General features: G+C 42.3%; 2 protein-coding genes across 10 annotated transcripts in view; both read right to left on the bottom strand.

Annotated features, from left to right (window-relative positions):
- The window catches only part of ARFGAP3 (ADP ribosylation factor GTPase activating protein 3), a 32,647-nt gene extending 27,078 nt beyond the window's left edge, over nt 1-5,569 (bottom strand). For all 3 annotated transcript variants that reach the window (XM_035137643.2, XM_035137641.2, XM_035137639.2), the window contains exons 1-2: nt 5,356-5,569; nt 930-1,048 (exon numbers count right to left, since the gene is read on the bottom strand). In XM_035137643.2, coding sequence (XP_034993534.1) covers nt 930-1,048; nt 5,356-5,424 — 188 coding nt within the window. In that variant the 5' untranslated portion in view covers nt 5,425-5,569. The remainder of the gene's footprint in view (nt 1-929; nt 1,049-5,355) is intronic.
- An 819-nt stretch (nt 5,570-6,388) lies between these two features.
- Nucleotides 6,389-23,291, bottom strand: part of PACSIN2 (protein kinase C and casein kinase substrate in neurons 2) — a 46,121-nt gene continuing 29,218 nt past the window's right edge. For 4 of the 7 annotated variants that reach the window (XM_035137706.2, XM_035137707.2, XM_035137711.2 and 1 more), the window contains 7 exons: nt 22,393-22,548; nt 20,769-20,944; nt 18,498-18,618; nt 16,603-16,724; nt 13,288-13,404; nt 12,573-12,769; nt 6,390-10,622 (listed from right to left, as the gene is read on the bottom strand). In XM_035137706.2, coding sequence (XP_034993597.1) covers nt 10,510-10,622; nt 12,573-12,769; nt 13,288-13,404; nt 16,603-16,724; nt 18,498-18,618; nt 20,769-20,944; nt 22,393-22,548 — 1,002 coding nt within the window. In that variant the 3' untranslated portion in view covers nt 6,390-10,509. Of the gene's footprint in view, nt 10,623-12,572; nt 13,405-16,602; nt 16,725-18,497; nt 18,619-20,768; nt 20,945-22,392; nt 22,549-23,291 lie in introns of those variants that run through there. The other 3 variants (XM_035137712.2, XM_035137713.2, XM_060275146.1) reach the window with 3 other exon arrangements.

Here is a 23,291-nt window from a genome sequence, read left to right on the forward strand (position 1 = left end):
CAAAGTATGAAGCTCAAACACCAACACGACACAGGTGATTGGTTGGTAAAGTAAATAAAGACTGTGATATTCAGTATCCGATATATGACTCATAAATGTTTAGTTCTAAAATAGAAACACGATTGCAGTTTTCTAATGCACAACCCTCAGACAGCAACATTCACAGTAAAGCTGAAGGCAATCAAAACTTTGTTTATATTTAAAACCACTTCAACTTAATAAAAATATAAATGTTCCCTCTCAATGGTAAGATGGAATAAATCCAATAATTTCAACAGATATTTAGACCCCACCGTTTCAGACTACCTAAGAAACCATTTAGAACAGTTAACACAATATCACCATACAATTGTAGAGTTGGAAGGGCCCCCTAAGGGTCATCTAGTCCGATCCCCGCAAGTGGTCACCCTTCCTATTTGAAACTATAGTGGACCCTGCTTAGCTTTGCAACTGTTCTAGCAGTTTCATTGTTGCACCACTAGGAGGGGATAAAAGCAGTAAGAAAACAAGTCAGCACAACAAAAGCCAAGTTAAACCATATCCAGAATTTCAGGTCTGATCCGAAAGGTGACTGTCTGATATTGAAAGAGCAATTATCAGATCTTGGCCTCTCCTTACAACCACACCAATGAAATTCTCCTGTATCTACTATTGATGCCAAAGTAGCATTCTGAGGATGGGATTCAATGCTTTCCCTCTGTCAACAGGTGCTAGAGGCGGGGGGGGGGGTGGAGAGAGACATTGCTGAAAATCTGAAAATTGCCTCCCTCCCCTGTTAGCAGAAGGGCCGTGTTGGATACCATCCTTACACAAGATGAACAAACCTTTTACTCACAAACATCTTTACTTACCACATGGGACGAAGTCAGCCAAATGCAGTAACACAGGAAAAGCATCCCCAATCCAAAAACAGCATGCAAATTCCTTACCGAATGAAAGTCAAGTGAACCCCAAGTGATCGATGAGTCCCTGAGCAGTCAATACACAGGAAAACGCCATACGTTATGCTTGCCCAGCTTGGGTTTTTCGCTCCACAGTCGAAGCATATCTAGAAAACAATACAAAAAGTGTATAGCATATAGAGACAAGTAAGCATCTAAACTGCAGTGCGAGACCTGCAGAATAAATAGCTCTAAATTACTCCACCAAATGAGCTGAAGTTAGGCAAAAAGTTGGTTGCCTTGGTGTAACTTCTAGTGTACCTGCAGTCTTTGAAATTAGCTGGGTGTCACACATTTTGCACCTATCAACCACTTCTACCAAGTGAAGATGCCTGGGTGCCAGGATGGCACCTGACCTCTCCACCATCTGGAGGTGCATGCCTGTTTTCACACACTAATCCTCCATCCTGTAGAATTCTCTCTGCACCATCTGAATAAATTTCAGGAACCAAAATACTTTTTCTGTTCAGTCTGAGCGGGAACAGTGAACAACATTATAGTTACTTTTTGTAGCTTGTCTTCAATTATCCCACCCCACTGCCCAGCTCACAGTTGTGAAGAATATTCTCATGTTATGAATGGTCTATGTCACCATTAAGAAAAAGAGTTAGGAATAGGCCAATATATATGAGGACTCTCCTTGAATCAAGTGACTTTTCTTCAAGTTCTCAATGCTCTTAACCTAGTTCAAGGTTGCCATCTGAATTAGCCAGATGTTTAACTGATGGAGACGCAGGTGGCACTGTGGTCTAAACTACTGAGCCTCTTGGGCTTGCTGACCAAGGTTGGCAGTTCGAATCTGCATGACAGGGTGAGCTCCCGTTGTTTCGTCCCAGCTCCTGCCAGCCTAGCAGTTTGAAAGCATACCAGTGCATGTAGATAAATATGTACCGCTGCAGCAGGAAGTTAAACAGTGTTTCCGTGCACTCTGGCACTTGTTTCCATGCGCTCTGGCACTCATCAGTGTGCTCCGTGTGCCAGAAACAGTTTAGTCATTTTCGCCACATGACCCAGAAAGCTGCCTGCAGCTCCCTCGGCCTGAAAGCGGAGTTGAGCGCCACACACCATAGTCAAATTGGACTTGACTTAACCGTCCAGGGATCCTTTACCTTTACCTACCTTAACTAATAATCAATCACAGTCAGTCTATCATTTGAAAAATGAGACTTTAGAGCCGTCTTGCCCAAAAATGGCAACTAGACATTCCATTTTGACGACTGCTATCTTGGTTTAAAGAACCACTTGGCACCTAGTTTATATATCTCAGTTTCTAACACTGTACCTGCAGGTGGAAGACCGTCACCTAGCTGCTTCAGACTATATAAAGGTAAAGTGACCCCTAACCATTAGGTCCAGTCGTGACCGACTCTGGGGTTGCGGCGCTCATCTCGTGTTATTGGCTGAGGGAGCCAGCGTACAGCTTCCAGGTCATGTGGCCAGCATGACTACAGTAAGTCACTTCTGGTGAACCAGAGCAGCACACGGAAATGCTGTTTACCTTCCCACTGTAGCGGTACCTATTTATCTACTTGCACTTTGACGTGCTTTCAAACTGCTAGGTTGGCAGGAGTTGGGACCGAGCAACGGGAGCTCACAGTATATAGACTATATAGTCTTTCTCTTTATTAGGTCATGTGAGGGACAGGGGATATCGCGAAGTCCCTCCCCTCCTGAGTTCAAGCCCATCCCCGAGCACAGGGGAAAGCAGAGAGAGTTCCGATTCCAGTGGGGAAGCAGGAAGTCGTGTCCGAGGCTCAGGCAAGGTAGCGGAGCCAGGGTCCCAGGTGGGACAGGAAGGGGCAAATAAGGGGGGGGAGACCCATCCCCCCAACTCCGGAATTGTGCAGAAAGAGGAGGGGAAAGAGGATGGGTCTACCCAGGCTTTTGTGTTGGAGAAAGACGCGCCAAAAGCCATTCGGAGGTTCTGAACCCGACTGAACACATAGCTCCGTGTAAATAGCAATGACTTCAGCACTGTAAATACGCAGCACCAATAAAAGAATAAAATGCAGAGCTGTGTAGAGTCGTTACTCTGAAGTAGCCCGCTCCGGCCAACTGTGACAGGTCACCTATCAGAACACTGTACAAAAGAAGCCCAACATGTCTAGGGCTGCAATTCTATGCACACTTAACTGGGAGTTAAGCATCTAGAACACAGTGGGCCTTCTCCAAATTAATATGCATAGAATTGATATCCACACTGATTTATTAACAAAAAACATTCACTAGGATAACTGTCACCATCTGACACCTCCTAACATGTGCATGTGAACAGACCTGTTAACAAACATTAATATGACCCAGAACAATATACAAGCTAGTTTTTAAACTGTAAGGCGTCAGAGCACCTACCAAGGTACCAGCAGAACATTTTACTTTTATTCATTCGGCAGCCTCTGAATTCCAAATCCTCCTTGTTATGATCATGTCCACACACAGCTACCTCCAAACCACTTGACTAAAGAGCTATAACGGAGCAGTAATTATTTCCAGCTAGCCCACTTGCCAGCAACCAACTTGCCTGAACCTGTTTGCCCTGCAGCGTTTTTATTTCATCATCTTATAAGATGATTTCATCATCCTGGTAGCTTAATCTGTTATAACTCAGAACAAGTTCGGAATCACTGCTTGAAATGAACATGCTGTTTTACACATATTTCCACAAACCATCAGAACAGAAGATAAAGTAACTTGACTTTGGGCACCATAACCAATCATTATAAAATTATACAGCAGGAGTCAGCAAACTTTTTCAGCAGGGGCCAGTCCACTGTCCCTCAGACCATGTGGGGGGCCGGACTATTTTTTTGCAGGGGGGGGGGGAATGAACGAATTCTTATGGCCCACAAATAACCCAGAGTGCATTTTAAACAAAAACACACATTCTACTCATGTTAAAACGCCAGGCAGGCCCCACAAATAACCCAGAGGTGCATTTTAAATAAAAGGACACATTCTACTCATGTAAAAACAAAGATTGCCGGACCATCTGCGAGCCGGATTTAGAAGGCGATTGGGCCAGATCTGGCCCCCGGGCCTTAGTTTGCCTACCCATGTTATACAGTCATGTCAGAGTGCGCAGGAACGAGCAAACAAAATTACATGAAGAAAATATGTGGGAAGTGCATTTAACACTGCAGAAATAATTGCCTGTTGGAAATGCCCACATTACAGTGCTCCTCCTATTCTGAAAGGTCACTGACTCACTGTTCACCAAGAAGAAAATGGAAAAGACAAAATCAACTACAGCCCTAATTCCTAAGCCACCTCATCAGTTTTCACTCCCTTCCATGCTGTGCTTTAAAGGAATATTGCCAACAGTGACAAGGCAGATAGAACCTTGACAGTGAATTCCAGCAAAGAAAAAGGAGTGAAGAGTTCTGGGCAGGAAGCAGGTGTACTTCACCCTACAAAAGGCAACATCAGCTCCACAATACATGGATGGATATAAATCAGGAAGGACACATCTACCTACATAGCTGTCCTTATGTTTCCCAATACTTGATCCAAGTAAATCAACGTGCCCTTTTTTCTTTTGCGTTTGGCTGAAAGCACCCAAAGTCTGTCTGCAAACAAATGCAGCAAAACCCTTAACGGTTTCAGCCCCTTCCTCAAGTCCCTAGAAACGAAGTCATTTGCAACAGAGGGAGACCGGGGTTCCAATCCCCACATCATCCATGAAGCTTACTGGGTGATCTGATCCTGGGCCAGTCTCCCCTCTATTAGCCTGACCTACCTCACAGGGTTGTTGTGAGGACGAAATGGGGACGGGGGAGGAGGAGAACCATGCACACCACTCTCAGCTCTTTGGAAGATAAAGGCAATAAATGAACAAATGCAAAAATGCAAAAATAATGTAAAAATGCAAGAGAGAGAGATGAAACGAATCTGGCCACGTCTACTCGAAAGCAAGCCCCGCCTAATCGGACGGGGCTTGCTCCCCACGTACCTCGGGGTGTTAGGATCGCAAGCGCAAAGCGCCTGGCGGATAATGCGATTTGGGGGAGGGAGTTCGGAAAGCATAGCGATCCCATAGCTGCCAAGTTTTCCCTTTTCTCGCGAGGAAGCCTATTCAGCATAAGGGAAAATCCCTTTAAAAAAGGGATAACTTGGCAGCTATGTAGCGATCCTCAAGGAGGTGGGAGGGACAATGGTCTGTGCGAAATCCCGACAAGGATCACGATCTCCGTGGGATCTTGTTCTCATCGCGCGTGTCTGGCCTCTCCAGGGCGGCAGGCAAAAGTAAGCAAACCCACGGGAACCACGAAGCTCCCGGAGACGCCTCGGGAGGGGGAGGCGCGGGCCGGGCCGGGAGGCGGCGGAGGCGCGACGTGTCAGCGGAGAGAGGTCCGCCTCCCTCCCTCGGGCCGGGAGAAGGGAAGCCCCCGACGCCGACCTTGCCCCGCTGGCTTACCTTGTTCGTGGGGACGGAGCGGAGCCTCCGGAAAACGGCGCCGATGTCCTGCTTGCTGGGCTCGCACATCCTCTCTCTCGGCAGACGCGCGGCGGAGACCCGGAGGCGACGAAGACGACGACGAAGCCGCCTCAAGAAGCGCCGCCTCAAGCGCCACGGAAGGAGGAAAGGGAGGAGGGAGGAGGACGGCCAACTCGCGCGCGTCTCACACGCTCGCGCCAACGAGGCGGGCCGGGGAGGGGGCGGGGCCTCCACGCGGCGCGCGCAGGTCCACGTCGCGCCACGCAAGCTCCGCGGAGGAGCGTCGCGAGGAACGGCTGATTTGTTGGGCGCGGATTGGGAAGGCCGGGAAGCGGGGCGGGGCCTCCTTCGGTTGGGCGCTTTGGCGTTCCCTAGGCGACCGGGAGGGCGGGGTTCCTTGCCCCTCGAGCCAAGGCCCAGGGCGGCAGGGCTCCGAGAGGGTTAATGCGCGGGGGCGGGGGCGAGGAGGGGGGGAAGGCTATATAGGCGACACGCGAATAAAGGCGACACGGATATACGTGTGAACGCTCATCAAGCGGACGGAAAAGGACCAATGCCCGTTTCCTTTTCTCACATTTCATTGATGATCCTCAAAGGAGATGCAAAAAGTTTATACCCGATACAAAGTATTTTTAAAAATAGTTTCCTGATCCAAGAAAATAAATGTGCCCTTTTTTGGGAGGGTGGAGGAGTGGAGATATAACTGGTTGAAGGTTTGCCTCAAGGTACATGCACTAAAACTTTCAAGATTTCAGCCCTTCCTCAAGTCCTTAGAAATTAAGAGGAAGGGACGTTGCTGGATGGCTTTTTGTTATGTTACATGAAAAACAAGCGCACGCTTGGGACGAAGGGGGGGAAAGCCTAACGGGTTACATGTAGAGCTTCGTTTCTTCTTGCCAATTAGACAAGCAGCAGGATGTGATATGACCTACAACTAAAAAGAAGTTGTGCCAAACTCTGTGGACGCCCCTAGACAGCCGAAATCTCAGGGGCCCCTCACAAATTAACTCAATGTATTTTTGGATTTTGAAGCTCAATTGTAATTTTCTGTCTAGATCAGTACTATTTTGACTCATAGTTGCAGGGCTCCTGAAAGGCTGCTGCCTATTTGGTAATCCAGCATTGGCTGGGAAGGGATGGAGGCCTGCCTGGTGACGGTCTACCCACCGAAAATGTCTCAAAATGTACCTGAAAAAATTAAGAGTCAACTTTATTTTTCCCCATGGTAGACTCTTACTTATCAAATGGGCCATCGGTTCATTAAAACTATTGGGCCTAAACAATTGGTTCATTTAAGAAGCACTTAGAAATGGGTTCTTTTTTAGGAGCGATCAAATCCACTTTCGGGGTTAGTCCAGTAAAAAAAAAAAAATTCAGCTCCACAACATATTATGCTTGTTGTATCTATTGCAGTTGGAGTCAACCTTTGGAGTCCACATGCTGATGATCAGCGTGTCTGTATCAAAGTGCAATGCGATTGCAACACTAGCTCCACAGGTATTCCTAAACAGCAGCTGCTTGAAGTAGCATTGAGATACTATTGGCATGCTGTGCTATTTTCTGCCATCAGCAGGAGTTACAAAACCGCTACCCTCCCTCTTTGTAGTTAATTGGATAGATAGGATGAGGACACAAAATTTCGAGTCCTACATGTGGTTTGTAAGTGCGCTGGCCATGTTAAATAAAAGCCGGAATTGTAGGGTTGGAAGGGACCCTGACAGTCATCTAGTCCAACCGCCTGCAATACAGGAATCTCAACGTCCATGATAGATGGCCATCCCACCCCTGCTTAAAAACATCCATGGAAGGAGAGTCCACCACCATCCAAGGGAGTCCGTTCCACTGTCAAAGAGCTCTTACCATCAGAAAGTTCTTCCAGATGTTTAGTCTGAATCTCCGTTCTTGTAAGCTGAAGCCATTGGTTTGGGTTCTACTCCCTGGAGTGGGAGAAAACAATGGGATGAGCTTTGAAAACCATTCCTGGGACTATTTACCATGGGTCAGTTTAAACATGGGAGGTCTTGACCTGAGTTAAGTGGTTAGCACAGGGATAAGCCAACATAGTGCCCTCCAGATATAGGACTCATATCAGCCCCATCCAGCATGGCTAAAGGTTATGGATGATGGGCATTGGAGTCCAAAATCATCTAGAGAGCATCACTTGAGCTATCCCTGCAGCACATTGGAGCACCAAGTCTGCATCTCTAAAGCAGTTGGTTCAAATCCCTGCAACAGGGTGAGCTCCCATTGCTCAGCCCCTGCTCCTGCCAACCTAGCAGTTCGAAAACACGTCAAAGTGCAAGTAGATAAATAGGTACTGCTCTGGCGGGAAGGTAAACAGCATTTCTGTGTGCTGCTCTGGTTTGCCAGAAGCGGCTTAGTCATGCTGGCCACATGACCCGGAAGCTGTCTGCGGACAAACGCCGGCTCCCTTGGCCAGTAAAGCGAGATGAGCGCCACAACCCCAGAGTCGTCTGCGACTGGACTTAACTGTCAGGGGTCCCTTTACCTTTTTTAAAGAGTTTGCATGTTTTGAAAAAATAAAGTGCTAGATTAACATATGCATAGAAATGTACTTGCCTGGTTTTCTTTCATTTTGAAAAGCGGCAGAATCCACCTGAAGCACCTGGGAAATAACAAGACTGACAGCCACACTAGTATTTGATTTGCTGGTTTATATATGGATGTAAAGGAGATCAGCAGGATACTGTGGTCCCACTGTTAAGGCAAGCTCCCTGGTTGGTGACTGGGACTGGGCCTTCTACGTAATAGCGCCTTGGCATATTTTCACCCCTGTCCACAACCAAACATTTTAAGAGGAACTGATTTGTGGTTGTTCAGCATTCCTCTATTCAGCATTTGTTTCATCTCAAGATATTCATGCCTGAACATAAATACAGTTTGTTCTACACTTGCCTAGTGTAATGGGTCTGCACTTTGCCTATTCTGTATTTTGAGCCAGCATTTCTTCCAAAGTATATTTGACTGTTTCACTCCTTTTGTAGGCATACTTTGATAGCTGGAGGGCAGGACTGTAACTTTCTCCAGTCTCACGTTAGCCGAAGTCATGTGTGCATTCCTGGGACAAATAGTTCTTCTACTTATCATTATGCATATACCAAACAGTACTTTCACATTAAATTTGTGTTCAGCATATTTAAGATTTTATTATTTTTAAAATAGTGTACTATACAGAAAAATACTCCAGACATATTTTTTCACCACTTGTGGCATAATTGTTCATGAACAATTATGCTGGAATATTACGATGGCAGCGATCCAATACTCAACCTTATACAATTGAACTTCATATGTTAATAAATATATTGATCTCCAAAAGCAAATGTAATACCAGGAGCACTTACAGCATTTTAATTGTCAAAAAGTTATTTCAATTACAGTGTAGTTCCCTAAAATAGCATTTCTACTTACCTGATAAGATTTAGATTTTCTATAAAGCAACTTGTTCCAACATGTTCACAATCCAGCTATTTGATCTCCTACAAATGTATACAATTTTACACTTTTACAGTTGATTTGCAATTGCAAACAAGTAGATTTTACAGTGTTCTGCTACAATAATCCACAGTGGGGCTACTGCAAGTTTATATTTGGAGCCACGATTCTACCTACAGATATTAATATTAGGATGTAACTACTATGTTCATCTTATTTGAGAATCAAAGTCACATAATACTTAGGCCTCACTCCAGTGTGCTGTGGATGCAGGGCCCAAAGAAGGATCCCAGGAATGCATAGCGGAAGACCGGTCTTCTCTCTTCCCCCCACAAGTGTGCCAGGCCTTTACAAGGAGTGGGGATCTTGTGCGTACCTTGCAACCTCCTCCACCTCAATCAAGGAAAGTGAGGTTGGGGTGGACAGGAACGTATTATGTGTGCATGCAGGTCTCTTTCTCCTGAAACCACTCCATATGGAAGAGGGTCAAAACTGGGCTCTTACATCCTTATGACAATCCCTCCCAACTACTACATCCACAGTGGCCTGGGTTGAGCAGCTGATCTACTTTATGTTTAAATGAGTATGCACTGTCAAAGCACAGTTTAAATATGTTATAATTTAAATGGCTTGCTCTAAAGCTGCAACTTCCCACTGACGTGGATAGCAAACTCACATTTACTAGTGCTGGACTCCACCTTAAATCTAATGCATAGACAATAGGCTGGCTAATTAGGACATGCTCTTTAAACATTTGAATATCAAATTATATATACACATATGCACAACTTAAAGAGCATCTCAATAAAAAAGCATTAATCTATTTTACAGTCTTTTGCTTGAAAAAATAATCTTCGTATACGTTTCCAAATCGCACAAAATCATTAACATCTTGCAAAATGTAAATTTCTCAGCAAGAATATGATGGAAATAGGTTTAAATATTATACTTCTAGAAATCTACTTGAAGTCGTAATTTGGAAAATTCATGTTTCTGGTGCCAAAATGCATCAATGGCATTCAAGAAACCCAAACTAACATTTGCAGACAGTATGCTACAATGTTCTGTAACAGACCCAATTTGGCATTTTACACCATTAAGGCATGCTAGTAACATGGAAAAGTTAACAGTACAATGTAAACTGAGGAATAATCAAATTCATAATTTAAGTAGTAGTAGATGAACCAGGCATGAAGATGGCAGGCTACATAGTCTTTAAATTAAAAAAATTCATCTTTCAAATATTGCTAAGAACAGATAAAAAATTGCAATTAAAAAAACAAGTTGCAAATTATTATAGGTCACTTAAAAGAAGTGATTTAAACAAGAATCAATGCAACCCACCACCCAGAAAACTGGGACTGAGGCAGTAGCAAATTTGAAAATATACATAAGGCATGATAAAACAGTAAATTGGCAATAAGTTCTAAAAATATAATTTTCTTGCCAACTAAATCTCCACTCTGGCCTGGTTATTTTGTGCTGTGCATAAGCTGCCAACCTTTCCCCAGTTTCAGTCTGAATTGTTATCTTGTCCCCTGGGAACACATCTTTCAATCCATCATTCTTTTGCATTAAAGGAAATATATACAATTTCAACACATTTCAGTTCTCTTCATGGCGGGCCACCAACTTCATACTGACTGACAATTACTGCAGCACTTCTGCAATTCTTTGTCACTGGATTGCCTCAACATAGTTTGCAGGATAGAGTCCAACTTGTCCATTGTCCAAGCGGCCTTTGCACCAACCTTGCTCATCTTCATCTTCTATTTTAGTTAGCTCTTCCCCTGTGAGGAGAGAAAGTAATTTCAGAACCCAAAAAATAGCTACTCCCCGGGAGTGTTTGAGGGAAATGGGTCTTCCCATTGCAGTTACAGTACTGCCTCTTCGCCCCCAATAAGCATCAGAGCATTAGAAATCTGGGTTTTATTTCATTGCTCCTCCCATACCTTCAGAAACAGAAATAATAAAAGCATCAATTGAAGCATCATGTTAACTGGATAAAAAAAAACACTAGATACCATTTATTATTATTTATTGAATTTATATACTGCCCTATACCTGCAGGTCTCAGGGAATCAGGGATATCAGGGAAATTGATTGCTACCAGTTCTGAGTGCAGGACCAGCTAGACAGACAACAGCTGTGTAATGTCAATGTGTGTATAAGATAATGGTCCTGGGGGGTTGCGGAGGGTTTTGATTTTTTAGGCAAATATTTTTAGGGAAATGTTTCTGGACAGGCCTGGGATAAGAAGGTTGCAGAGCAGATTTAAATCCCCTAGGGGGAAAAAGAGGGAAATGTTTATGATCATTCAAATGAGTGGGGAGTAGAACTAGGCATTGAGAATTCAGCGGCACATGACTGAAATTCAGAGATGCCAACGCACTGCAGACTAAAATGCACATGCCAAAGACATTTGAGATAAACCCACGAATGCTGGACTGTTCCAAGCCAAGACCAGCCATCTAGAGTGCTTGGCGTTTGAGTAGACCATCGATACAGTGGTCGTAACACTTATCTCTGGTAAAAACTCTACAAGGAGAACAGCAGAGGGCATACTGGAGGTGCTGGGACACAGTACATCTAAGAGGATATGGAGTCTGTGGAGGAATCACCTTTTGTTTAAGTGTATTTGCCGAGGCAAAGTTTGGTTTGTGAACAGGATTGGTAAAAAGGAACCCCAGTGACTGCTATTGGAACCCGACCCTTGTTCGGAAATGATCTAGACCTGGGCGTGAGCAAGTTTACTGATGATACCAAATTGTTCAAAGCAAGCTCCAAAAGGAGCTCTCCAAACTGGGTGAATGGACAGTAGAATAGCAAATGTAATTAAATGTAAACAAGTAGAAAGTGATGTCCATTGGGGCAAAAATTCCTAATACTGTATCACATATAGAGTCATGGGGTACAAACTGGCAGTGACTGACCAGGAACAGGAAGTTCTATTAAGATTTTGGCCCTGTGTGCCACAGCCGTTAAAAAGGTGAAAGGGATTGAAAGCAAAATTGGCAATATCATAATGCTGTTATACAAATATATGGTGCAAATGCACTTTGACTACTGGCATTAATCTGATAAAGGATACTGAAAAGAGTTCAGAAATGGGCAACCAAAATGATCAAAGGGCTGGAAAGCGAAAAAACATTTGGGAGCTTTGTTTTATTAGGGAAAGGACAAGTAATGAAGGACATGATAGAGGTATATCAAATTATGTATGGGGTGGAGAAAGTTTTCTTTCTCTTTCTTATACTACTAGAACTTGCGGTCATTCCATGCAGCAGAATGGTGGGAGATTCAAGACAGACCAAAATGGAATACTTCTTCACACCACAAAAACTAGGGGATTAGGTTCCACAAATTGTAGTGTTTTCCGCAACTTGGATGGGTTTAAGTTGATGATCAGACCAATTCATGAGGGTTAAGGTTACCAAGGCCAACGTTGTACCTTCCCTGTCAGAGGCAATATCCTAAGTGGAGAGGGAGGCTGCATTCCAGTCCTGCTTGCAGGCTTTCCTTAGGCATCTGGTTGGCCACTGTGAGAACAGAATGCTGGACTGGATGGGTCCTTGGTCTGATCCTGCAGCCAGGTTCTTACGGTCTCAGAGATGCTTGTGGCTGGCATTGACTCCTATGTACCATTGCAATTTGCCATTTTGTTTCGGGCAGCAAAATGTTTTGGGCCAATCCTGCCTTGCAACATTTTATGGCAGAAAAAAAAGGTAAAGGGTATTTACCAGTCTTGAAACTGAGTTCATCAAGCTCTTGACCCTCATAGTCATACAATGCCCGTACTCTAACTTCCATTGCAGGGGAAGTATCCTCATCAAATGGATTTGTTTCTGGTGGAGCATCGTTCGATGAAAAAGGGTTGTTGGTCTCCTCATCGGACCAGTCTGCAGAGTAACTTTGGTTTTTCTCCGAGCTGCTAACACTAAACACACGGAAAAAATTCTGTTAGCTTCCCTGACAGAAGTAGCTTGGCAGGGGGTGGGATATCTAGAATCATCAGCGCTGCGCCACCAGGGGCACCTGCTTCGCAATGCCGTGCTTTGCCCATTTTCACATAACAGTAAGAGTGAACATAGAGGTTATTTACCACCAAGAGAAACATCAAGGACAACATATTCATTTGAGGGGGGGGGGAAACATTAAACTGTGAGAAAGGGGAGGGGGGAACACCTAGTGAGCACAGCCAGTAGCAAAGATCCAGCAGTAGTTTCAAAGCACATGACCACAGTTAACGTTTGTGGAACCAGTGAAGGAAAACCAACCAGAAAACAAAAGAGTGACAGAGCATTGGGAGGTTAGTCGGGTTTGCAACAAAATAACCGTTCAACAAGGACTTCATGCATTGTGCAACATAATGCTTTTGTAGAAACCCGGAGTTGGAAACCCTGGATAGGAAAAGTGTAAGTATAAAAAACAGTTTGAGAACCGTCTTTCACCAACTTTTTGATTTTATTGTCCTCCTTTTCACTGACAGTACTTCCAGTATCCTCTTCATCTTCAAAGGGATTGTAACTTGACTGAACTGACTGCACTGTGTCACCCGGAACACTAACACTGCTATTTGGGAGAAAAAAATCATGAAGGTGACCCTACCATTTCACGAGTCAATATACATGCAATTATTAACAGAGCCATGCACATCCTTCTCTTTGGGTGACTTACCTTTCCAACACTTACTTAAAACGAAAACACACCTTCCCTTCTGCCAAAGCCATTCCCAACTTATTTCGCTACAGACACACTTAAGATTCAGTGTCACAAGTGTCTGACCTGCCACTACAGAAGCCAGCCTAGAATCCCAGTTTCAAGCTGGTTTCTGAGCAAATAATGCTTAGCAATAAGAATGGATCCATTGATCCATTGATTCACATCAAATTATAGTTAGCGCTAGCCAGGGGAAGTACTGTATGGAGTGCACAAAGTGGGCCGTGCACTCCAAATCAGTCTTGATAGCAAGGACTCTAAAAAGTACAGCAATTAATGCCGTTTTAAAGGTTACAGTGTATGTTTACATTCTGAAGTCACTTATCAATCAGACAAGCCAGACAGGACGGCTGTAACATACCCTAATGTTATTTTGGGGGTGAGATGGATAGACCAAAGTTAAGGGATGTGGGAATTATGTAGAAGTTAAATATGTTCCCAGAGTTTATTTCTCACAGCAGAACTAAGAATAAAACATAATAAAACAAAGTAAAACTTGTTAAGAGTCATATGCTTATTAAAGTATGATATTCACACACAATGGGATTTTCTATAATATATGACCATTCCCTGATTTATGGTGCAGCACAGGGCAGCCTGTAAATGAGTTGCTGAATTGGGAGTGAATGTCCAAGTCCTCCACTGTTCATCCTCATTATTGATAAAGTTCAGTCCCCCTGCCCTGCCCTCTCATTTTGAACTGCTGGAGAAATATGTACCTTATAATTCATAACAGAGCCAACACTTCCTGTACTGTACATACTGGGTGCACGAGTGTCTGACTCATAATGCCGCAAACAACAACTGGTAATGATCATAGTTCATTCAATATGTTTTACTCCAACGTAATTTATTTATTAAAGTAATATGCAACCCTTCCTTCCAAAGGAGCCCAGTCTCAACCAGTCTCTATGACACACCCACATGGGTATCTTTAGGGTGTTACTGGAGCAATAGCAGCAGCAGCACCTCCCTTACGGATAGTATCCAGAATCCATGTTTGCCTGGTATCCCCACACAGGCAGTCAGGTGAGGACAGCAAAGCATCTATTTTAACAGGTCCTTAGTATGACCATGCTAGAGGTGGCTAAACCTTTGGCCTACAATTTTTTATCTGCTCCCTCAAATATTTCAGTCCTGTGCCCCCTTCTCTAACTTGTGGTAAATAATTGGTTCACCGTTCTCATCAATATTATGGATCTGGAAGTAGAAGCATTCCTTAATTATTGGCAAACGAATGTATCTGAGGACAACACCTAATCAATGACTGCTTACTTTTTAGGATAGAGAAAAATATTATTCCTTTATGGAAGGTGGGGGGAATCTTTCAAACACTCTATGTTGCTGATCATCCCTAGGAATTGGTCACGCTTGCTGCTGAGCCAAGTGTTTCTTCTCCTGCTCTATGGCTCAGCTGAGCACAGTCTGCATTTGAGCGGGACCAAAACTGACAGTGTCCATCGTTTTCGGGGAGGAGGAATCTCAGGCCGAGGGCCCTTAGGTGACATTCTGGGCTCTTTTATCTTGCTCTCTCCCCATTTCACATCCCTCATCACCAGCTCAGCTCTGTGCCTCCTTGAGAGCTTTTGCCTGGCCGGAATGTGCCCTTGAAATGTGCTAAACCCTCTGGGTGGAGAGCTTTGTTTGCAGAAACCTAATGTGTAACTGCAACATAGCCTAGAGTGCCACATGCCCACCCCCACCCCATAAAGACTGCTTATGAAGAAACACAACCCTTGAGCTAATGAAAAGATTCACTACTCCTTATCTATTACCTCAGCTGGTCAAACTTTAACTATAAAAATCCCAGAACAACAAATCCCAGAAACAGATGCTACCTTTCTTTAAAGCTTGTGTTATACACCTAGTTCTAAACAATTTCATAAGTGAATGACCAACACCTAATTTCTCATAGCAAGTCTTCTGTATAGGCACTAAAGAGACTATAGAAGGGGTGGGGGACTTGTTTCAACACCAGTGCTCAGTTTCTTCGTGGACTACCTTCCAGGGCCCACAGGCAATGCATGTAATGCTCACCTTTGAACAGTAGGTTACATTCCAGCCATACCAGAGTAAAGGTTTCCACATTCACCTTGTCCATCCAGGCAAGCAAGAAGCATCAATGGTCTTCAATGACACATGTCAGCCAGGCAAAAACATCCAGGTTGGGCACAAAGCAGAGCTAGCAAGGGATGTGACTAGGGGAGCATCCTGAGGGCCAGAGGGGCCCCAGGCCTGAGGTTCTCTATCCCTGGATTACAGCTTTGTAAACCATATGCATTAAGATACTAGGATCTCCAATTAAACAGACCTGTAGTTAGGAAGCATAGAAGGAGGACCCAGCTTTTGAGCCTGGGAATGTGTTTTGTCAGGGCATACAACTTCCTGCTAGATACTGCTCTGACTCAATATAAAACTTACCTCCATCTGTTTTCAACAAGGCCAAATGTTGAATCTATTTGTTGCAAGTCTGTTCTTTTCCACAGATTACTACTTATTTGCCTTATTCTGGAATCTAACAAAGAAATTCAAGACTCCACTGTTTAGGTTGGTTGACAAACTGACTGCCAAAACAAGTCCTATTTATTTACTTAGATTTTAAATGAATGTATCCCTACTACTCTACAGTTCTGATGGGACATTATTTCCAACCCAGCTTTGGCAAGAGACTGAGACGAGGGTTCTGGCTCTCCTACCCACATTTCAAACAAACCAGAAAAGGCATGTTTTCCAGAATGTGGTGACTCCCTGGCTCTGAGAAGTTAGATATATTTTCAAGATATCAACCTTCCGGAGTCAAGAAAAATCCCATATTCAAACTACTGCAACATCTCCCAGTTCAGTCAGTCATTCACTTCTTCCCATAGTAAGGGGGCCCAGGAATAAGCATGTCAACTCAAGCCCACTCCCAATCGCTTCTTATGGGGAAATATGTCTGAATGGAGCCTAGACTAATTTTCCAAAACTACGTATTTCCAGTATAATCCAAAATACAGCCATTTGATACTTTGCAATTAGTGCTAAAAGATAATGGGGCTCATGATCATGTACCTGCTGTTTTTGTTCTGCTGTGGAACTGGTTCTGTCTGGTTAATACCAGTCAGAGTTACCCCATCTGCAGCTTTCTTCTTCTCTCTTCTACTAAGAGTGCGATTCAGATCAGCTGACCAGTCCTAGAAAATGTAAGTGAGAAAAGGTGTTTTGCATCAGCAGGAAAGTGGATTTGATAAAAGCAAATCAAAATTTGAAACTGAAATACTGGCAGGGTAGATACCTTGATCATAATTCAAATTCAAATTATTTCCTAAATCCTTGGATGAAATTAAAATTCCTTAATTGAAAATTGTTTCTAAGTAGCAAGGGAAATTACGTACACCATACACAGCAAGTAACCATTCACAAAAAAGCTGAAAATTGTACAAATAGCTCATGTCATTTGACATGTTTTCATGACCATTTAGGCAGCCTGAGTTATAGAATTAGCTGTAAGTAAATATGAAAAAAAAACTTACTTCCTCCTTGTTGCATGAAAATAAACAAACAGTATTTGTTAGGACAGCATTTATTTTAAGCATTTTAAAGCCTGACATTCATTTAAAAAAGAAGCTTCCAGCTTAAGAGTTTAAAGCAAAAAATTTACCGTAAATGCAAACAAATTAAAACAGTAGAACAGATGGGAAAACAAGCTATAACATCACATCTATAACATGTAATTTCCATTTTGGATAGTGCTTCACAATTGCATACCCAACACAGAATATGTACAGAACATATACGGTATTAGTATAATTTACAACACAGTTCTCCAAGTGTTTACTCAGAAGTAGGCCTGATTGAATTCTATGAAGTTTACTCAGGGTAAGTGTGCAAAAGATTGAAGCCTTAAGTTTAAATCCATATTCCAGCTTTATTCCACCAAGAAGAAAAAGAATACTAGAAATACTGAAGAGTATTTTATCAGTCCAGCTGATTTTAAATAATGTTTTAAACATTGGTTTATTTTTTGTAACCCGCCCTGGGGCCTTAGGGCAAAGGGTGGGTAATAAATTATAATAATTTCAAAATGGAATTTCTAAAATGCAATTGTGGTTGAGTCCAGGTAAGATAAACCCATAGTTCTCTTGCCAGAAATGTAAATATCTGCAACTACATAACCTTCCTACAACAGGTTTTTTTAAAAAAAAAAAAAACAACAGTATAAAGCAATGTTAAATTGTCATTTGCATAGTATCTAGCTCACAATGAAGAAACATGATCAAGGCAGCAATAATTTGCTAACATTAGCCTGATAGTCCATGGCAGCACTTTTACATGCTTGTTTTCACATAGGGTCTTCGGTAAAAAGATCTGGTTTAGCTTACTATTACATATGCTGTAATGCATTTGTATTGGAAGCCATTTAAAAAGGACACAGATTTCACACCTCTTTAAAACAAAACAACAACATGAGGATAATATTTAATTTATTTCATTCATAGTGTATTTTTCCAAATAAGAACGTGAGCCAAACATGATCAAGATTCCGAGGGAGAATCTCTCAACTAGCTAAGTCACAACCAGAACAATAAAACTGCTGGTTAATTCTGAATACAGAAACGTTACCACAGGGGTTGCCTTCGGCCCACCAGTCCCTCCTATGGTACCTGGCAAATGTCCAGTAATTATTATTTCAAAATTAGTCTGCTATTCTTACTCAGTTCCTCTTTGCACTAGCATAGCCTCTTGTACACTGAACATGCCTCCTTCAACATACCCACATTTCTCTGGATGACAGCCACCCTCCTTCCATCCATTCAGAAGAGAGGAGAGTCACAAAGAGCTTCCCTCCGTGAGAGTGTGGAAGCCATGGCAGATGTAGGTGCCTTTTACCCCACTAAGGGGGGGCATGCCGGCACCATTTTCTGGTCTAACCAGGAAAAGGCTGCAATAGAAGATCAAGTCCTTACCTCAAACTGGGGCCAGTTCATTGACATGCCTGGACCATGATTAGCTCTAAACCACCTCAGATCTTCAACAGTATCTGCTGCTTTGATGTTGTGCTCCAATTCACGATAGATATTTTTATAGCTGTTAAGGAATACATGCTGATTTAAAGTTGCAATGAGCAAATCAGAAAGGTTCCAACTATACAATGTTTTGCCTAGGTATTCTTATATAACGTCTGCATGAAGTTCAGTACAATACAGACATGTAGTAGATAGAAAAAGGAGTAAGATCTTTTTAATCAGATCTATAAATAGCTGATAAATATTTTCATACCGTTTTTTTAACAAAAATATTAGCCTCTTATATGCAGTTAAACATATTCATCATCAGCTAAAAGAGAGATAACTTTGTTGCTTCAACCCACATTAGTCAATCTGGATGGAAAACACAAACCAGATCAACTGTAAAATTAGTGCAAACTTTATTGTGAGAGTATTTCCCAAGGGCAAGGTGAATTCTGTTATTAGATCTGCACATCTACTAGGCATTTCACTGTAGCACCAACAGACTTACTATATGGTATTACTACTTAAATACGAACTAGCAGAGAGAAACATTTGACAAATGTTTAACACACAGGATGGTTGTTGTTTTTACTAACAAGGGGAATGGGTCAGTGCTTGCACTACTGCAAGCACGCTTCAGTGATAAAACTGAGTCTAGCAACATATCTGCATCCATTTTAGCCTGATAACTGAGGGGGAGAAAAATCCTAAAAACATGAAGTTTACTTTATAGTTTAATCAAGTAATAATAAGCAAAATAAAATAAAATCTGGTGCATGTGTTTTAGCTGTTAAACATATTTTCTAGAGGAGTATAAGCAGTTGATGAATAATATTTGGGGGGGGGAACACTTTGAAGCTGGGTGTGAGCAAGGGCATCTTTCAGTGACCAATTGTATTTAGAAGTATTTAAGAGTTTAATTTCTTTACCTACCTGTCTCTGGGGATAGGATAGGTTGTATATAACACTATCATACAATTGGTTTTTCCTCACTGGAAAGATTAGTGTGTTAAAAGCTATATGGAATTATTCCATTTTGCAGCCAGTACTTCACCACTAACAATTGTGAAGACAGAAAGAGGCTGACAGCAGGAGGAGTTGGATGTTTTTCTAGAGAAAATACCCTCTACCCTAGGCATAGGCAAACTCAGCTCTCCATATGTTTTGGGACTACAATTCCCATCATCCCTGACTACTGGTCCTGTTGGCTAGGGATGATGGGAGTTGTAGTCCCAAAACATCTGGAGGGCCGAGTTTGCTTATGCCTGCTCTACCCTCCCATTATCATAAACTCACTCAAGTTGATCTTTACAACCCTCTAACTGATTAATCTATTAAAGCCTATATAACATTGCCCTGCTTAATTTTTAAAATTATTTTAATTACTTTATTAAAGGTACTTTAATAAAATACTCTATCTATCTATATCTCCCACACAGGGGGCTCACCTTTGGGTTGTATTTGTTTAAAACCAATCTTAATATTCTATAAATAAACTGCTGTAACTCATTCTTGGACCTTGTAGTGAAGGGTGGGGTAATAAACAAACAAACAAACAAACCATTCTTTTGGGAATGTTATGAGGATAAAGTTTGGGGTAGACCATTATCATAATGTTATAAAGCATATGCATTTAATAGTATTTATAATTATTATATTTATGTTTTATTATTTATTTATTCCTTAATAAGCCTGTTAGTATTGTTAACTAAATTAAATCCCATTTATTAATATTTACCATTCTGTTCCTAGCTTGTCAACATCATGTTTTCTTATTGTTACTTTCTACTTAATAAACAAACAAGCAGTTTCAAAAAGTGCTAACAAAACTGTGGTGGGAGACCCCTTTTTGGAAGCAGCATACCTCCTTCTCTTTCACAAAGGAGGGTTACACTCATGACGCTGCATGCTTCCTAAGAAGACTTTTTTTTCTTACTGAATCTTCAAATTTATGCAGATTTAACCAAATCAACTAAGATCTCTTAAAGCAAAACACTCAGAGAAACATCACTGGTAGCTTTTTAAATGAAAATCACAACAAGGTTAGTGTCTTCTCATAATCTTCTTCAGAAGTCAGTAAATTCAACAGAAAAATGTTTGAATATAGGTTATGTCACCCCAATTCTATATTCTTTAAATAGTAAGCTATGCTAGCATAATTTACTGTTAAATTATTTCACATGAAGACAACTTTTGTATCCAACGGCTTTCATCTTACACATTTACCCTGGAACAGTAGACAAGTCAAGATGTTTCTGAACTTCCAACAACACTTCTCGGAAGAAACGGATTCGTCTTTCCTCAAACTGCTGACACTGCTCAAAAACCTGCTCCATATTTTCCATATACTGAGGTGTTGCATTGTCCAGGTCTTTCAGAGCCTTTTCATACTTTTCTTTCGTCTTAAAGACAAACAAACAAAAAAATCCAAATCAGATAAGCTAATTGGGGAAATAGGTCTGAACAAGCTGGCTATGGCACAGGCAAGACTAACCTTGCTGCACTGGATTGCTCACAGATGAGCTAAACTAAGGTTAGGTCTACAGGTGGATGCCACTAAGATATCCTGGCTCAAGTTTGGCAAACTGTCTCCCATTAGCACAGTTCTAGTTGGGTGTTGACTGCCTCACTTCAGTCTCCGGCTATGTGATAAAGCATAGTTTATCGTCATGTATTATTATTAATACATGACCCAGGGACCCAGGTGGCGCTGTGGGTTAAACCACTGAGCCTAGGGCTTGCTGATCAGAAGGTCAGCGGTTCGAATCCCTGTGACGGGGTGAGCTCCCGTTGCTTAGTCCCAGCTCCTGCCAACCTAGCAGTTCGAAAGCACGTCAAAATGCAAGTAGATAGATAGGAACCGCTACAGCAGGAAGGTAAACGGCGTTTCCGTGTGCTGCTCTGGTTTGCCAGAAGTGGCTTTGTCATGCTGGCCACATGACCTGGAAGCTGTACGCCGGCTCCCTTGGCCAATAACGCGAGATGAGCGCCGCAACCCCAGAGTCGGTCACGACTGGACCTAATGGTCAGGGGTCCCTTTACCTTTACCTATTATTATTATTATTAATAAAAAATTGAATATGTATAGCCCTTAATCCTGTGGAATAAATTAGCCTCATATAACCAACATGCTAAACTCTACTTAATGCATGGAGGGGTTAAAACCATAGAGGAAGCAGTCGTCCCAGGCTTAGCTAGGAAAGACACCCTCACCTTGGAGGAAGGACTACCAAACTCTTCGGTCTTCCACTTTCTATCATCTTTCTCTTTCCACCATGTGAACCGACCATCTTTGTGCTTCAATGTCTTTTCTTGCTGCTCTTTTCTTTGCAGAGTTTTTAAGTAAGCCAGGTTTAACTTACCAAATGTGGTCTTTTTCTATGCTAATGGAAGTGGGTAACTTTGGAAGTAACTTAGAAGGGGGAATTTTAAAGGTCTAACAGACTATCTATTTCCATGCTTTCCTCTGTTGCATTTTCTAGGATTTCAAATTTCTGCTGGGGCTCTCTCACCAAAGAATTGTTGGAGCACTCTCAGAGGTGCAATACATAGTTCACACACACACACACACACACACACAATGCTACTGGCATATCTAGAATGCAACAGGAAAAGAAGAACACTTCATATAACTGAACAGCAAAGAGAGAGTGAAAATGTGCACATGTACACTCCAAATACCCTAATTTGAATAGAATATGGATACTAATAATATGAGACAGAAGATGACAATTTTTTACCCTTGTGCTGGGGTCACTTATATTTACTAATCTACAGAGTAGTATTTCCATTTTTCCACCCTGGAAGAAATGCTTGTAAAGTCCTGTGTTCAGAGTAACACACAGTTTACCTTAAGCACATCCTGTTTACTTTTATCAACTTTGTCCTGCAGTTTCTTCAGTTGTTCTGGATTCAGGGCTGGGTCAGCTTTGCTATTAGTCTCTCTGGATACGGCCAACTTTTCTTCCTTGCAGGCTACATGATATGCTTTCTTAGCAGCTTCGACCTAAGTGACATGTTTCAACAATTATTTCATCTTTGTACAGCATCACTATAAGCACCCACCATAGATTAGAAAGTTTGAGGGAAAATATTGTTGTAGGACTCAAGGAAGTATCAAAATATATTTAGATAGCCTGATCATTATATTGCTGAAAAGTACAGTGATTGTTTAATAAAGGAGCAAAATTGAGGCACCAATAAATACCGTTTCACACATTACAAATGTGAAGTGGTCCTTGTGTAGTTAACACAGCCCTGTTACTGGTCCTACCCCATCATGAGGTATGCCACTGGCTCTGCCCCTGGACACCCAAAAGTTAGTATATATGTTTGCAGGGGGGAAGCATATGTGTGAGCAGCTACCCTGCAAGCACATAAACACTGCAGAATTGTTTGCTCATACAAGACGGAAATGAGACTTCAGTGGCTACTTCCAATCTACAGATACAACGAAAACTTGTAGTCAAGGACTTAAGCGCGTTTGGCTCTCTGTGGCTTTGAGACCAGAGGGAAATGAGCATTGGCCGCAATTTTCTTAGAGAGGGAGAAAAATAGCAGTGGAGCCAACTGCAACATTACTTCATTACTGACTTTCACTCTCACCAGGAGGAAAGAAGATATTCTTGAGGAAGGCAAAGGGCCCTGCTGCATTCTCCAATCAAGAAACAGCACACTATGGGCAGGGGGGGGGGGTGAAAGAAGAGGGAGAACTGGATGCAAGGATGTCCTTCTGCAACATTCAGTTCT

This window comes from Zootoca vivipara, chromosome 5 (assembly GCF_963506605.1).
Source record: "Zootoca vivipara chromosome 5, rZooViv1.1, whole genome shotgun sequence".
Taxonomy (NCBI): Eukaryota; Metazoa; Chordata; class Lepidosauria; order Squamata; family Lacertidae; genus Zootoca; species Zootoca vivipara.